This window comes from Ciconia boyciana, chromosome 1 (genome assembly GCF_034638445.1).
Source record: "Ciconia boyciana chromosome 1, ASM3463844v1, whole genome shotgun sequence".
In the NCBI taxonomy this organism is placed as follows: domain Eukaryota; kingdom Metazoa; phylum Chordata; class Aves; order Ciconiiformes; family Ciconiidae; genus Ciconia; species Ciconia boyciana.
In genome coordinates this window covers 84,275,693-84,292,120 of record NC_132934.1, presented here as the reverse complement: position 1 = coordinate 84,292,120, position 16,428 = coordinate 84,275,693, and the positions used below count along the sequence as shown (strand labels likewise).

At 39.5% G+C, this 16,428-nt stretch overlaps 1 protein-coding gene across 2 annotated transcripts; it reads right to left on the bottom strand.

The window, feature by feature from the left end:
• Window positions 1-58: 58 nt before the first annotated feature.
• Window positions 59-15,656, bottom strand: LOC140646505 (C-type lectin domain family 5 member A-like). Of its 2 annotated transcripts, XM_072850553.1 has the most exons (7): window positions 15,532-15,656; window positions 13,603-13,671; window positions 9,712-9,801; window positions 4,166-4,231; window positions 3,118-3,260; window positions 2,347-2,456; window positions 59-1,752 (listed from the first exon to the last, which is right to left on the bottom strand). In XM_072850553.1, exons 1-7 carry the CDS (start codon window positions 15,611-15,613, stop codon window positions 1,605-1,607), a joined length of 708 nt encoding a protein of 235 aa, XP_072706654.1. In that variant the 5' UTR covers window positions 15,614-15,656; the 3' UTR covers window positions 59-1,604. The 2 variants fall into 2 exon arrangements, with proteins under 2 accessions (XP_072706654.1, XP_072706663.1); XM_072850562.1 differs by lacking the exon at window positions 9,712-9,801.
• Window positions 15,657-16,428: the final 772 nt, after the last annotated feature.

Here is a 16,428-nt window from a genome sequence, read left to right as displayed (position 1 = left end):
CCCTCCTCCAGGCTGCTCCATAACACAATATAGAGCCCTCTCCCACCCCCTCCAGTAAACTGAGTACAAACAAATAGCCCGTCCAGCACAGCTTCCTTCTGAAATAATAGTTTAGATTCTGCTTTATTCCATTTAGATTACTCTGTTACAGCTACATATTCTTACATTGTTATTTGGTGATTAAAGGTCAGTGGGGGAACTACAAATATGTTTCAAAAGAGTCTTGATGAATGAGGGCAGTGAGAAGTATTGCTTGTCTGAGGGACATCAAAATGTGCTTTTAAGTCAGAATGAGAGAGTTTTTCCTGTATGATTCCATTTTCACTACCCTTGGCCACAACATTCCGAGTAGAAATTCTTTGATTAAGCAAAAAATTTTTTTTTTTCCAATGAGAGAGTATGATATCACTATCACTTTAAGGAATTCACAGAGCTTCCTCCACCCTGCAGATGAAGGAGAGCACCATGAATGGCACCATTTTAAGTAGGAATGCTTCTGCCTCAAAGAGCATGGTAAGAATGACAACCCTCAGAGTCACAAAAGCCCCAGGGTCCCAAGAGCCACTGAAGCACATTGGAAGAGCTTTGGTAATATTCACTGTTTGCTGGTCACATCTCTGCTCTACTGATACCACCTGTTTTGGGTGTTGGCTCTAACTTTTCTGTGCAGGAAAAACCCTCATTCATGATTTTCTCCTTTGAGCATTATCCAAGAAAAACAGGACAGTCCGCTGTATTGTCATTCTCTGTAGGTCACTCTCGTACTTCTTACCAGCTTCTTCACAGGTAACTGTGTTTTTGATTTGACTATTTTCTGTCCACTTGAGCTATTACTGTGACTCTGTTTTTCAGGCTTTGGTGGTTTCTACTGCTCTTGATTCTGTGCCCTTCCCCAGCAAGGCTGTCTAAGTCTGATATACTTTCCCTGACCTGCACAGGACTAGTGGTGATTTTATGCACAGAGCTGTGGTGTAGGATCATTTCCCTTTTGCTGAATCACATTTCAGCCCCACAGGGTCTGGTATCCAGTGTTGTTTTTTAACAGTCTTTTACAAAGTAAAGTTTATACACACACACATTTGACTTTGTCCTGTCAATCATATCTATGACACATGGCAATGTGTGTTGTTGCACTTTTCTACAGGATCCAAAATATAAATATGTGTTAACCTTCACTTGTGGCTGCAGGGAAGACCACTGCATGGCAAGGCTTTGAAGTGTCTCCTTGTGCACAAGCAGGACTGTGTATGGGTAAGGGTATATATGCATGTGTCTATGAGAGATAGGATCTGTTTGTGATCACGCTTGTCACCAAGGTTAGACTCATATCACCTATCAGTGGCTGCCTGAAAGTCAGGCATCTGGTATGAGCAAGTGACCCAGACTCCTAATGTGTGAAAATGCAGGCTCCTCTAGAGGAGGATCCATCTAGTCTCAGACATCCATCTTGGGAAATAATGTGCTAAGCTTGGCAAGGCGTCTAGAGGAAGCCTGTAAGAGTCCCTTTGACTAGATATTTAGGCAGCTAAAGATAAATGAGACAAATTCCATCTGCCATTCCTACAGGAAGCTGGAGATTACTTTCCTGCCTGGACCTCTTGTTTTTAGCTCTCCTTCTGCCTTTCTGAAACATTTGCATCTTTTTCACACATATTTTGTGTTGTTGAGGATCCACCACAGGATGCAGTTTCTACTTTGCCATGTCCAATGACAGTGCAGAAATAGTCAGTAAAGTCTCCTCCTATGGGAAACCTAAACAGGGAGAGAAAGTCAAATTAGGTTGCATTCCTGACTTAGCTGGATGCAATGCAGTCAGTAACACTTCCATGAAAGACAGAGTGGCACCTGGCCTTGCTGCTAAGCTATATTATTGTCAGTGGGATTAGAAGCTGCCTTGTTGGAGTCTCCCTCCCATTCCTTAATTTTCTTCCCCAGACCTCAACAAAAGTATATGGGCTATGCTTTCCCATCCAGAGACCTTCCCCTTCTTTCGTAGCCTCCATTCAATTATGCTGACATCACACTCTCTCTTGTACCTGCCTGGTCCATCCTTTCTTTCCCCACTGAACTCCATCTAGTCAGATTCCTCCTTCCTCACTAGAACTACAGCTGTGTCCTCTCTTGCCATCCTGATGTGACATGCCTGTGCTTCCACGTGACTCATTAATGGGCTCCCTTTGACTTGTCACAGGGATGTGCTAAAGCACCTCAATCTCAAGGAATCAGATTGCTACAGATTGCAGTCCCTGATCTTGCTTGTACTCTCTGTTGTTGGCTCTGGGTTTTTGTTTTTTTTTTTACTGTTTCCAGTTGTTGCATCACAGTGTCTTGCTGGAATAAGCTTACATGTTTGTGCTATGTTCCATGCCGTTAATCCACTTCCACTTATTCTCGCTCTTAGAGTATGTGAGACCAAGTAAGTAGTAATAACCACTTGATCGTGAAGTAAGATAATGCTAGAAAGGAAACAAACAATGATAATACATTAAAATTACATTTTCTTCACCAGAGGTACACAGAAAGCTTAGTGTTAAATAGCCAACACAGAAAGAACAGTGTGCATCCAGCCACACCATCTCTTTCCACAGCTTCAGAGGCTGAATTTTTCCATTTTTATTTAATCTCATCTCTCTTCCTGGGGCTTCTTAGGAATAGATTAAGTAGAATAATACACCTGTGATACCATTAAAGCTATATATTGTAGTTAGCCAGGTGTGACTTGATACCTGGAAACATTTTTTTATTCTGATTGTTATGAGAAAGCCTTTTCAGTTTTTGTCAAAGCAATGGCTCTCACAAATAAGTGTCTGTTTGACTTGCTTGGTCTTGGTTTGTGTGCTAAATCCCTTTAAAACGTAAGTCAGGAAGGCAGAGAGTTCGCTCCTTCCCATGGGAGCATGCTTGGGGAGAAAAGCTTCCAGATGCAAGACTTCAAGAAGCAAGATGCATCTTACTGTGAAGGTGTTTGTCACCATACAGAGGTGCTTGGTGTATATGGCTAGCAGTATTATAGACCCCCAAAGACATCTAACATGAGAAGACACAAATGTAACCCGTCAGCCCTTTGGCATACAGGTCAAGCAACCGTAGAAGCAACCCCATGAATTTAGATCTCACCAGTTCTTCCATGTTGTCAATGATCACCAGGTCTGAATTCATGTCAGTACATTCTTTACGGGAGGCATTCCAGTCTTTTTTTCCCTGGATTTCAGAAAAGAAGTAGCATTTCTTCCCCTTTTTTTCCCAACGTGGGGAGCAGCCTGTAGGAGGCAATAATAGGTGTGGAAAAATCCATGTTCACACTAACGAAAGGATCCCATTACAAAAGAAACGTAAGAGAGTAAGTTACAGCCAGAAAAGTACCTGTGCAGTCCTGCTTACAATTTTCACCAGACCACCAGGGATCCCTGCCAGTTTCTGTAGCTAATGCGAGCCCAAGAGTCACTAGGCATGAGTCAGAGAAGTGGAATCACAGATAACATTATCCAGCCTTTTAAGTCTTTGCTCAGGAGATAAAGAGAAATGGTCAGGGCAAAAAGCAGCTTTCAGTTTTCAAAAGTCTTATTTGCCTGCTGCAAAATATGGCAATAGTGATGCTACTGAAAGAAAGAATGTTTCTCTCCGTTGCCAGGCAGGGTACCAGGAGGAACAGATAATGGGACCTGGAAAGGGTGGTATGATTCAGGGAGACAGGGACTGCATGATATAGTTTTATTGGTTATCCAGCAGCTCCTAAACAGAAAAAGGGAATTGCACTTAGTTAAAATGCTAAAAATGGAGGGGTATTTGAAAAGCAGTATGGGCACATGGATCCATCAGGCTCACTACAATGCTGTGATACCAAAGGGACTGTTACATTCATGTCCATTCACCTAGCCATGGGCTCCTCTGCACTAGCATGAGAGGAGTAAATCAGTTCTTCTTCCCTCTGAAACAGTAATGCAGTGCTGACCATGCACTACTTTTAAAGAAGATGAAAATGTGAAACGTCTCTGGCCTCGAGAGCTCATCCTATGAGTGTACAGGATAAGGCTGTTTATTCCTGAGATGTCAGACTTTTTGTTTGTTTGTTTTTCCTCTGAACAAAATCTATAACTCCCCGCCCTTAAAAGGCAATCTAACAGGCTGCTGGAAACTGTCTTTTGAATGACAGAGGATTACCTACCTATTGCCTCTTCCTGGGTGGTGGAGAACGTTTTTGAGTCAGGTGGGCTGCTTGCAGTTCGATGATCTGGAAATAAGAATACAATTTCTGCTTTGAATGGATGACCATTTTGCCATACACTGTTAGAGGTCTTCTGGACCTCTTTGATGATGACCCCACCATCATCCCACACAAAATGCTTACTCCTCACCTTTTTGCTCCTCCATTGAAAAAAAACCACCTGTAGTAACACACTATGGAGCAGATTTCCAAAGAGCCTAACTCTGAAACTTAACAAAAAATGCTCAGCACATTTTCAGAATAGGAAATAAGTGTGAAATAACAGTATTATTTTGGGAAATTATTGGGAATATTTTTGGAAATATATTGAGAAATATTATGCTTTCCCAGAAAATGGTAAATGTGGTGGATAGTATACACGTAACTATAGCAGTAAGAAGTAAGAGCCGTCTTTGAGAAGTAAGATTGGCTAAAGCCAATCTGTTCTTGGTTAAGCATGCTCCTACACAGCTTGGAGCTGTGGGCACTGCCTGCTCCTACCCCAAAACAACTGGGGTGAGATATTCAGGCAGAGCACACCTGTGCTCCACTGGTCTAAGTGTTGCTCCCCCAGACAACAGTGTTTATTTTAGGTTTTAAAGCAGATACTCAGGCTGAAATAGCCTTGATTTTCCTCTTTCTTCTGATGCAGTGGTTGTGAGGGACTTGTGCTCCACGGGAGGCTTCTGATTCCCAGAAAAAGGCACCGTGGAGGGAGGCTTACAAATTTATTTTTATCTGATGGCTAGCTAGACTGTATGAAATTGTCACAGAGAAAAAGGAAAAAAAGTTTTGAGAGGGTGAAGAAAGTAGCTGAGGCGTCAGATGAAATAAACTTATGCTTAGTTTACTAGAGAAGTTCATGTGATTTTATGTATTTTTCATGTCTTCTCAGGGCTTTGGTTTTATCAGTTTAGAAACTGCCCCCAAGATTCTGTTGAAAGTATGGAGCTCAGGGATAACTCTCAGTTAACACACTAAAGGAGGATTACGTTCCAGCTGGCTCCATGTAGCAGTAAGAAAATCTTGAGATTCTCCCAGCTTCTCTGCTCAGGAAACCTCAGTTTTAAAGACACAATTGCCTGTGCCATGAATGGGTATTATTAGTTCAACTGACTGGGAGTTACTAAATTGTCTATAACAAAGTTTAAGCAGGCATCTTTGAGGTTATTTGGAGTTGAACAATGAAGGGATGAATAATAACAGTAAAGAAACATTAAACTAAAAATTGTAGGGATAGAATTCTTATACTTGAAACCAGAATTGATAAATTCCTTTTAAAAAAGAATATATAAAATGAGAAAAAGGATTGGATTAAAGAAAGTTCTAAGAAACTTGTACCAGAATGGCATGGAGCATGAAGGAACTGACATCTCTGCAGACTTCATACTAGAGGCAAACAATAAAGAAACAGAATATTAAAAGAAAAAACTTTGTTTACAAGCAGTAAGCTCAAAAATAAGATGAGGGAAAAGAAGTGGAGTGGCAGTTAGACTAGGTGACACCTAATCTCTTCTGGACATTGAAAATTGGTAGTGAAAGGATGGATTACTAGCCCAAATCATCCAAACCGCAACTATCAATAAGGAAGGTGGCAATACTGAGCTCTTAGTTTCCTTGGGGTAGAACCAGTTCCCTAGTACCTATGCATCCTTACAGATGCAAGACCCTATAGTACAGTAGGACTTGTACCCACCTCTGGCAAAAATAGGTTATTTTATCATAAGTGTAGCATCTCTTCTTCCAATACGTTCTCTGTAGCCAAATTTTTATTGACAAAAATCCTGAGGAGCATTTGTGCCCTCATTGAATATCTTATTCCGATAAGATACTCAGTTTTCAGAGAATGCTGCAGAAGTTAATTATTTCCTCAAGAAACAAAGAATACTGGGAAGGCAAAGGTTTTCAGGAAAGGGAATACCTTTCACTAGACACACTTTTGCCTGTTGTGAGAAACAACATGACCACCCTTTAACATGTGGAGATTTTTTTCTACCAACTCCATCCCAGAGAGTTCTTCATAGCCAAATGAAGCAACTTTTAGCCCTATGACAATCATAAAGAGAATATAGATTTTTTTTTGGCTGGCAACTACGAATACTGCTAATGGCTGAAATATCCCCTCAACTACTACATTAAATGATTCAGTAGAATACTCAACATTGAAATAATTAAGAGATATATGCTTGCCTTATACAACATATCGCTTCTCCCCATGTATCTGTCCAGAAGGATTTCAAGGACCACCAGAGACTCCAAACAGAGCAGTGACATAAATGAGTCTCAATTTTAGTACAAAGGATTAATCAGCTCTTTCTGTAAGCCTAGAGCCAGACAGTGAGTGATGAAAGGAAATAAGAGTGAAATAACAGAATTATTTTGGGAAATTATTGGGAATATTTTTGGAAATATATTGAGAAATATTATGCTTTCCCAGAAAACAGAGCCCCAGGGCCAAGTTCTTCTGTTCTGTAATTTTGCTCAGGGTTCCCAGCATCTGAAGGGACCTAAGATTTTCTATACTGTCCTCTCTTTCTTTATAGCATCAGCTCTAATAAATAGCATTTTAAATAATACCTTACAGAGCCTGAGTGCCTTTTTTTGTACAGGGATCATAATGAGCTGGCATCTCCTGGTACAAAACAGTTGTCGAACTACTCTTTTACAAATTGCTGAAGTATGAATTGTAAAAGCCACTATAGACTTCAAAAACACACTGCCTAGGAAGTCCTACTAATCTACATTTCTTTCCTGATAGCAAGCAAGAACTAGACTTTTGGAGTTGTGAGAAAAAAGTTTCACTTTAGCACCTAAAACCAAATGCTGACAATGTATAATACTGTTTTTACATTTACAATTCAAAGGTCAAAGTTGATCAATAAAAGTCTAATTTTGGGGAGACTAAATTGTATGATTTGCCCTGTTCCTTTTAGGGATTAACTTACAATATATTGGTGTAGGAGAAGTTGAGTCTTAGATATCACTATTAAAAGAACCCCAAGGAAAGATGCATGTCTGAACATTTGAAAACAAACGTTCTTAAAGCTCTGGGATATAGAATTACATCCAAACCTGTATACAGAGATACACACGATAAAGTATATATTATATTTTATAGAGTATTAAACCAGATAGTCGTGGTGGAAATAATGAAGATAAAGCTGAGGACTGAGAAGTTGAAGAAGCAACCACATGTTTGGAAGAAGGGGAAACAGAATTTACTCTTCAGGAAAATTTATCAAAAACATAATATGAACAAATATAAGGACCATTTCATTTTAGAAGATGAAGAAGCTGGGTTTTGCATATACCCTGAGCCTCTGGGTGGAAGCTTGCAGAAGTGCTTGTAAAGATACCCTGAAGTCCTTAATATATAATAGTACCAAATACTTGTACTAAAAATACCTAACATAATTTTAAAACGTTTATTTCCATGAAAAATTAGAAATGAATGCATACTGGTATGCATTACAAAAATGAACACCACCCCACTGGTTCTCCTAGTAGATGGAAATGAATTTACAACACATAAATGGTGAGTCAAGATTTTCTCCTGGCGTACTGTCAGCTTTAACTCTGAAATCTGCCTGAGAGATTCAGACAGCAGCATTACTGAAAACAGTTCAAAGGCACTAAAACCTAACAAAGCAACAATGTGTTATTTTCTAATTGGAGCAACTTAACACTGTGAATTTTATGGTGCTTTAGTCATATGCTAATTGAGAACATCAAGGCTTTCTTTGTCTTTTACTGAATCCCTAGAGCAACAGGGAAAAGTAAAACAGAAAAATCAGTTGGAAATCATGTTTTTCATGCATATATGCATTTATATGTATATGTCTTGAGGCTGGGTATCAGCTTCTGGTTTCAGAAAAGAGCAAAATTTAATTCATATGAAGGAGCATTTGAAACAAAGTCAGACCTGCCTGTTGTTGGAAGACCAGCTCATGAACTGCAGGGCCAATTTTTTACTTACTAGTAGATAAATTTTCTCTCAAGAAAAAAGAAAATAATATGATGCTACCATAAAAATCATAAAAATTTCTGGTCAGGTTCCACTGAGTAAAATTGTTGTCATTTTCATGAACAGAACTTGAAAAGCCTTCTGGCCTGCAGACCTCTTGTATGATGGAGCAATATCAAGAGGTGATAGTTTAGTTCATTTAAACAAGCTGTTCGTCAACAACAGTATATTTGGCAAAACAAAACCATACAGAAAACTGATATAAAATTAAAACTTAGAAATAAAACAGTCAAAATGGCAACAGTTTTCATTTGAAGTACAAGTGAAAACTGTATGCTATTGAAATTAAAAACTAATTTGATTTAGTTTCTCAAGTTTGATCTAGATCTCAAGTTTCTTAGGAGGTTTTTTTGGTTCACTGAGGCAGTGCTGAACCAAACAAAGTGACTCTAACTGAAGCCAGACCTGAATCAAACCCCTGAATGAGGGGCCATTAATCCCTCATTCAGCTCCTGATTTAAAGCTCCATTAAATGCTGGTAGTTTCACCTTGTTATGTTGTGTTGTTCTGTTGTGGTTTTTTGTCTTGGTTTGTTTTTTTTTTAATTTTGCCTTTCCTGTGGTATTTTAAGTTTTATAAAGGTCAGAGCACTATCAGACATCTGTCCTTTACTCTTTACCTTGAAAAAGAAAAAAACAATTACCTCCCCCAACCCTATTTTTTAAGTTCCATGGATCAAAGGTTTTGGCATGTCTTCACAAAGAGTGTCCCCATGAGCATCTCTGAGTAGGTGGCAAGCTCTGGGACTTGAGTGTGACTGATTGTGGAAAACTCTTAAGCTTGCTCAACTATCAAAGGATAAAAAGAAACAAGCAACCACATCTGAAATTTTAAAATTATTCCTGGAAAATAATCAAAGGGAAGTACCACATGGCTCTATTAAAATTTGGGGTTTTTTCTAATGGAGATAAGAATGCTTTATTTCTTAAAAAAAATATATCTGTTTATGTAGTTCAAAGATAGTTATGAACTCAGTGATATATATGCAGAGAGACCTAGTACTAGGCTTTTATTTGAGTAAAGTGCAAACAAATTCCTTTAAGTTGTGACTTAGCTACCTCTTTCAAATGAGCATTTATTCATATTTATTTAAAGATTTTTGGTGTTATGGACATCTTGGTGACATGATACAAGATCATCTCCTTGAAATATTATCATGGATAGCAATCATATTACTAATAGGCATTATCTAATCCTTACTTGTTTCTTCAAAACATTTGTATAATAAATTATTTATTGTTTGAACATTGTCAGGTTTTGTAATTGGGTTTTGGCTTTTTTTTTCTTTTGGAATTTTAAACTTTCAAATGACTCAACTCCTTTACAGATTTCTTCTTTCAGCCATAGTTGGCTAAAAACTACTAGCCTATGCCTTCAAACTAGCCTTCTGTTCCTACTGGTTTTGGATGTCATGACTTAGATGTCAGTCCGTAGGTGACAGTCACAAATTAATTGCAGTTATTACATTTTTAGCAGGACTTACACAGGAGTATCAGACACACCGCTAAGACCAGTAGGAGGGTTATCACAGCAACCAATACAGAGACATGTGTTCTGGAGCAACAGCTTTTACCTACAGATAGACAGCAAAAATAAAGATTAGGAGAACAACTGGGAAAGGAACCCTTTGTCTTCATTCAAAGATGCTCTTTTCAGGCTCACACTGAGACAACTGTTTCGAGTTACGCAAAGCCCTTCAGTGCTGTCCCTTCTGATGTTTGTTCTTGTGATAGATACATTGTGGACACATTTTTTTTTCATGACAGACATTCAAACTGAACCCTTCTGCCATTGCCTAGAATACTTTGTTAAATTCTGCTGCACTTGGTACTAGAGTTAAGTGCTCACCAGGATCCTTATCTGCCCTCTCAAAATACTACAGAAGCAAAACCCAATCAACCCAGATAAAGGTCCTGCCATGTTATACTTCCTAACAAAGCAAATTTTTCAGAGGAGATGAACTGTCTCCTCTTTCTGTTTTGACTGTTTATGGACTTTTGTTCAGGATTTAATTCAAGGGGATCCTTGCGATACTCATTAGTCTGCCAACTCAGTGGATACAGGCCAGGTGCTATAGAGCACAAGCAGGTCCAAGAGGGGACAAATACTAAGGTCAGTGGCTGACTGGACTCATCAGACACTGAATTAAAAGGTAAAGGAGAGCTTTCCATCTCACCCTGCTTCACATATCTGCTAGAGTATTTACTTACCCCTTCTGCTATCTTTGATGTTTATGGTGTCTGTGTGACAACTAGGATCTGAAAGCTAAATTGAGGTTTTTGCTGCTATTACGCCTGCTCTGTAAAGTAAACATTTTTAGCTAAATGAAGAAGCCATCCTGAATTTTCATCCTAACTGCAGTCAATATCTGGTCTGGTCTGTCTGGTAACCTCATTTTCACATCTACTTGTGCATTACTATTTGAATTACTGAAATGCTAAAAAGCTGTCATACTTAGTATAGTATTAAACTAGACTGATTTTAAACCAGTCTTTGAAAGAAGTAGGCACACAAGAAGAACTCTGTGCTGTCAAGTTTTCTGCCTGACGAGGTTTGGTCAGGAAGTGGTTGCACCCTGAAAATATGTTGATTGCACTAATGAACAAATCTATTTGATAGGTGCAAACTAGCTACTGATACACTAGCCCATGTGGTTACCAACAAGACTGGGAAGGGTGGAGACAAGTTTTAGTGGCAAAATGGAAGCTTGTAGGAAGGAAGTTGGTGACCAGGAATCCTAAGATGGCAATTCCAGAAATGATCCCTGTACCCTATGCAGGACTGGAGGGAGAAATGAAAAGGTAGCATTTTAGCACCTGGCTGAGAAGATGGGTAAGGATCCAGATTTCCGATTCTTCAGGAATTTGGGACACACCTGGTGCACAGTGTCCAAACACTCTGGAGGAACAGATTTCATCTTAACTATAAGGGAGTCAAGCTGCTGGACATGACATCTGGAAGGTTTTAAGTAACTTTTAAAATTAATAAGAGCAAGCTGGCAGAGGCTGAAGGTTGTAAGTAGCTCTTAAAATGAGGAAAAGGAAGCTGACACAGGCTAAAGAGCGGTTTAGGGTGATATTACCATTATGTGTGACTTCAAAAACAATGTGTCCTCAGGCAAGGGAAAGGTCAGAGTGCAGAAACAGTCAAGCAGAAAATGCAAAACTGACTGTCATTTAAATAAAGTGTTAAGAAGCAAACTACAGCTATGGCACACCTGCTTCTACATATATATTAGATGTCTGAAAAAGAAGCTGGGAAGACCTGCAATGTCCCACCCTAGACTAAAATACTCAGATGTCAGGTACCTGAAAATGGGTGGCTTCTGCCATCTGAGATACCCTCAGGTATCAGATAGCTGCACAGACCTGGAAGATGTTACACAAGACCTCCAAGAATCTGTGGCCTTCTAGATTTGCATATGAAGCCAGGGCGAATGTCCTGATGCTTCCCAGATGGCTCTGGACATCTGTGGTTAGGTAACTGAACAGCATCCCAATATGCTATGCGTATGGGGAAGTGGTTAAAAGGAAGAGAGTCATCATAGTACTAGATTACATAAGGAAAAATTGAGTGCTAATGGGTAAAAGAGGGGAACTACAGGAATCTTATTAAAAAGAAGCTAAAAAGGGCTGCTAAGAGAGAATTTAATCCATACAGGCAGACTATATATTATTGAAGGACAGCATCCTAGCAACACATGGCCAATACAAGGCACTTACTAAGAATGCTCTGGGAACAGGTAAAAAGAAGTTGACACAGCTATTAGAAACAGACCATTAACTTTCCAAAGCTGTAGACATCAAATGAAGAAAACAGAAAGTGTTGCAAACCCTGGGAGATCAACAATTATAAATAAGAAAAAACAGTTAGACAGGAAAGAACTTGAGAAGGAAAAGACTTCAAACACGTGTTTTCAAGCACATGTGTTTCCAACACACTGTGTCTTCAAACACATCAAGAGAAGGTATGTTGCTGGAGATCTGTAGGCCAGTGGATTGTAGGCTATCCAGTAAGCATTCAGAAGATAAGGCCATAGTAGAGAAACTAAATTAGTCCCTTGGATCAGGATTGGCTGAGTAAGAACTGGGTAGATCTTCCATTTTAGGGCAGTTCCTTCTGAGGAGCCACATGAACTGGAAGACCTATGGCCCAAATAAAAAAATGGATATAGTAACAAATTCCAAGAGACATTCGGTGTGAGATAGCTGGATTACTAATGCCATTTCGTAATCCCACTCTTAAAGCTATCTTTGCACCCAGGGACTAGAAGGTAACAGAACTAATGTGAATTAAAAATAAAAAATAAAAATGTTCTAGAGGAGATGTGTGAACTTCAGGTCTGCTGTCCTGACCACTCAGTCACAGAATCATTTAGGTTGGAAGTGACCTTTTCAGATCACCTAGTCCAACTTCCCTGCTCAAGCAGCATCAGGTAGAACAGGCTGTCCAGGACCGTGCACAGTCAGGTTTGAATATTTCCTAGGATGAAGATGCTACAACCTCACGTGTTAGGAATTATTCAGAAGGGAAACGAACAAAGATCAGGGATGTTTTGTCTGCCACATGGTTTTATAAATCCATGATTCACCTATACCTTCAATGGTGCATGCCGTTCTACTACCCCTATTTCAAAAAGCATACAGGGAAAGGTTCAGAGAAGGGAAGCAGGAAATGACAGTGTAGACTAGAGTTCTGCAGTATGGAAAAGAGATGACTAAGAAGAGGCTATGTCAGAGTTATATAAAATCCTGAATGTCATTGAGACCTCGGATAGGGTTTGGCTGCTTACTGTCTCTTTCAGGGAACATCAGCTGAAGCTAATAGGAGGCCAACTCAGAGTAAAAAAATGCAGCTGGTTCTTGTGTGATGTCAAAAAGAACTGTGGATCCCTTCATGAAAGGACGTTACAGAAATCAGGGCTGTGTATAGAACCAAGAAGAGATTGGGCAAGTTTGTAGAAGAGAAATCCACTGAGGGTATGTAAATAGAAACACATCTGTCTCAGGAAGTCCCTGAGTAGATGCATGCATGTGAAAGTATTACAGGAAGGTATCATGTATGCCTACCCTCTTCTTATTCATCTCTAGTTGTTCACTTATGCCCACTGTTGGAGACAGGAGGCTGGGCTAGATGGTTTCTTGATCTGGCCCAAAATATCCTTGTGTTCCTACATTAGTGAAGCCAACAAGTGTTTGGTTGCATATAATGCAACACATCACCTGCCCCCCGCTCTGGCTATATAAAGCAGACAACTGTATCTTCCTGTCTCCCATATGGTTTTATACCACTGCATTTTCAGAAAATAAGGAATGGACTCATCTCCTCTTATTGTTTAAATTCATATCATTCTAGCAGACAGCTAAAAACTCACCAGATGATGTGTAGCTAGCTGCACCATTTGTGTCTAGGGATTGCACTTTCACTTCTGCATATGTAGAACCTAAAAGTGGACAAAAATAACAGATAAAAGAGAAAGTTGAGAAACAATTTAAATGGAACAAAAATGACTGAAATTATGAGAAATGCTAAACACATGACAACAGCTGATTTATGTGACTGTGTTTAACTATGCCTGAATATTTTTGTCCATTGCATTCACACCTTAGAGGACTTGCTATAAGCATAAATAGATCTGGTTTATCTTCAGTGCAGACAATAACAGAGGAGACATGGGCACATGCACACACATTTTAAATCTAAATAGAAGTGAAGAAAAATATCTAAGGCTGTCTGATTTTCCTATTCAATTCACATCCATATGTGAGTGGTGAGAATGGCTACAATATCAAAGCAAACCTGAAAACTGCAGATCATGCTAAATTTGAAGGGGTTACTAGTTAACAATAAGACTGTGAGAAAAGTGAAAACTATTCTAACATCTGCAGATAATAAATACAAATGCGTATGGAAGAAAGCACGTGGGGAAGAAAGGAAGGGCAGTGACACATAAAAAAGGGGTAGAAAGTAAGAAATACAATGTTGCAATTTTATAAAACATTCAAAGTCATCCTGATATACAGCACTGAGCCCCTCTGTTTCTATCACCATACAGAGTTGATGTCTTCTATGAGTTTAAGTAAGTGCATTCTTCTGGCTAATGGAATTAATTTCATTCCTTTGTGAACAATGCATTTGATCCAGGGAATCCACTATCAAAGAGAAAATAGGAAACTGGAGGAAAAAGAAAAGAAGACAGAAGCCAGTGTTTGAGCTCTTTTCTGTAAGATATGTGCAAACACTGGGAAATACTGTGCATAAATTAAGTGAACACACAGAAGAAAAGAGTTGATAGGGGTTTTCTAGAAAGGCACAAGCAAAGAAACATAAAAATTATGTAAAAACTGTATAAAAGCTGTAAGTAGGACTACATGGATTAAATTATAAGGACAACGGAACTTTTAATCAGGTGGCATCTATTGTGGGGGCCTGTCAATTTAGCCGTGAGCTAATCTGTTGAAAGAAGTCATAGAAACACTGTTTCCTGGGGCATTTCTAATGCCATCCAGCCATCTGAAAATAGATGCCAAGGGATTGCACTTTATGCAGAAGACAAGCACAGGATGGCAAGAAATAGAAACTACTATTTCTGTCAAAGAGAGAGTAAGGTTAAAAAGAAATCGAAGAAAAAAGAAAATGAAACACAGAGACAAAGTGTATGAAGTCTGTTATTTTAGGATGTGATTTTATGCAGATGTAGCAAAACCAGTGCAAAAGTTTATGTAATAATTCTTAGTGCATTAAAGAAAGATAAATTTTAGGTTAGAATTTTGCAAAGTCATTTATACTAAATCAAACTAAATCTATCCATGAACCATTTTATGCTGGATTTATTAAACAAGTAGTTTGTACAGACAAAGCCAGGAGGAGAAAACCCCGAAGCAATGCCTACTACGCTCAGCAAGCAGAAACAGACTACGCATGAAACTGCTTCGAACAGCAGAAACATTAGGCACTCGATCTCCCGATCAGTTTGCTGCAGGAATCAGAGTCTGCTGTGTGAGCACGTGCCTGGTTCAGCTATGGAATAATCTTCTAAAGTGATACAAACTAGTCTTAATATCACACAAGAAACTCCCCCTCACATTTGCACCTTAATAAATGAAAAGTAGACCTTATAACAGTCCCCTTTATTTTGGTAAAAAAGTTACGTGGTCATCCCATCTGCGCATTTTTCACAGCTCTGCCTCCCATATTTCCTTTGTCCTCTTTGGGGCTTTGGTGCTCCATGGCACTCTTTTAAACCGTGTGGTAGGGAGGCTGAAGTATACAAAGAAAGCTCAGTGCAGACCAATTGACCTACCTTGGACATCAGTGACTTTCTGTAGTCTGGGCCTGGTTGATTCAGTCAAGTTCAAGTCAGCATAAATGAGATTTTCTGACATTCTTGCTCCCCCTTCTCCTTTTTTTCTCCCCTCGCTGCTGTTTTTAAAATGGTACTCTAGACTGAGGACGACTCTTAGCTCCCTCCCCTCTCTAACCTTCAGCAGGAAGTTATTTCCTCTTTCTGTAATACGGAAACTTGTAATGAGAAGGGAAGCCTACTTCTAACTGATCTTTTGATAGTAGCATGTTAAATGTAAGGTTGTGGTGTTCACGTCGTCACCTTTGTTGAGGAGTGGTTCTGGCTTTAGTGGTATTTTGGGTTTCCGAATCTTGACACCCTGTCGTTGTCACCCCCACCTTGTATTTTGAAAATACAAGCTTTATTATGTGAAATGGGAAGGAGAAGAAAAGTACAGAGATTCAGAAGTCAGCCCCAGGAAGCAGAGTGAAGCTCTCAGGGTGGATTCATGGCACATCATGGGGACCAGCCCTGCGGAGTCCAGAAGGCAGTGCTCTCAAAAGCAGACACCTGAAAGTATGATACATTTGCCACGGATCCACAGGGAAATGTACTCAACGCTGCTGAAACAGGACCCTGCCACACTTTGGGGCTCTGTCATGTGTCTGCAGCTCTTCTAAAACAGAACCAAGCTGACTTGCTGTGTCCTGAGGAATGTGGGTTTCGTGCAGCTCAGAAACACACTCTTCCCCTCTATAGGTAACTTCTGATGGGAACTCATAAAGTGGGATTGGTCCAGCCTGTTCGGGAAGGGCAAAGGGTGCTTAATATGCAACGGCAGCAACTAGAATAGGTTAGTCTAAACAAGACCAACTCTAGGCTTTCCAGGCTTTTAATTCCCACTTGACTAATGCT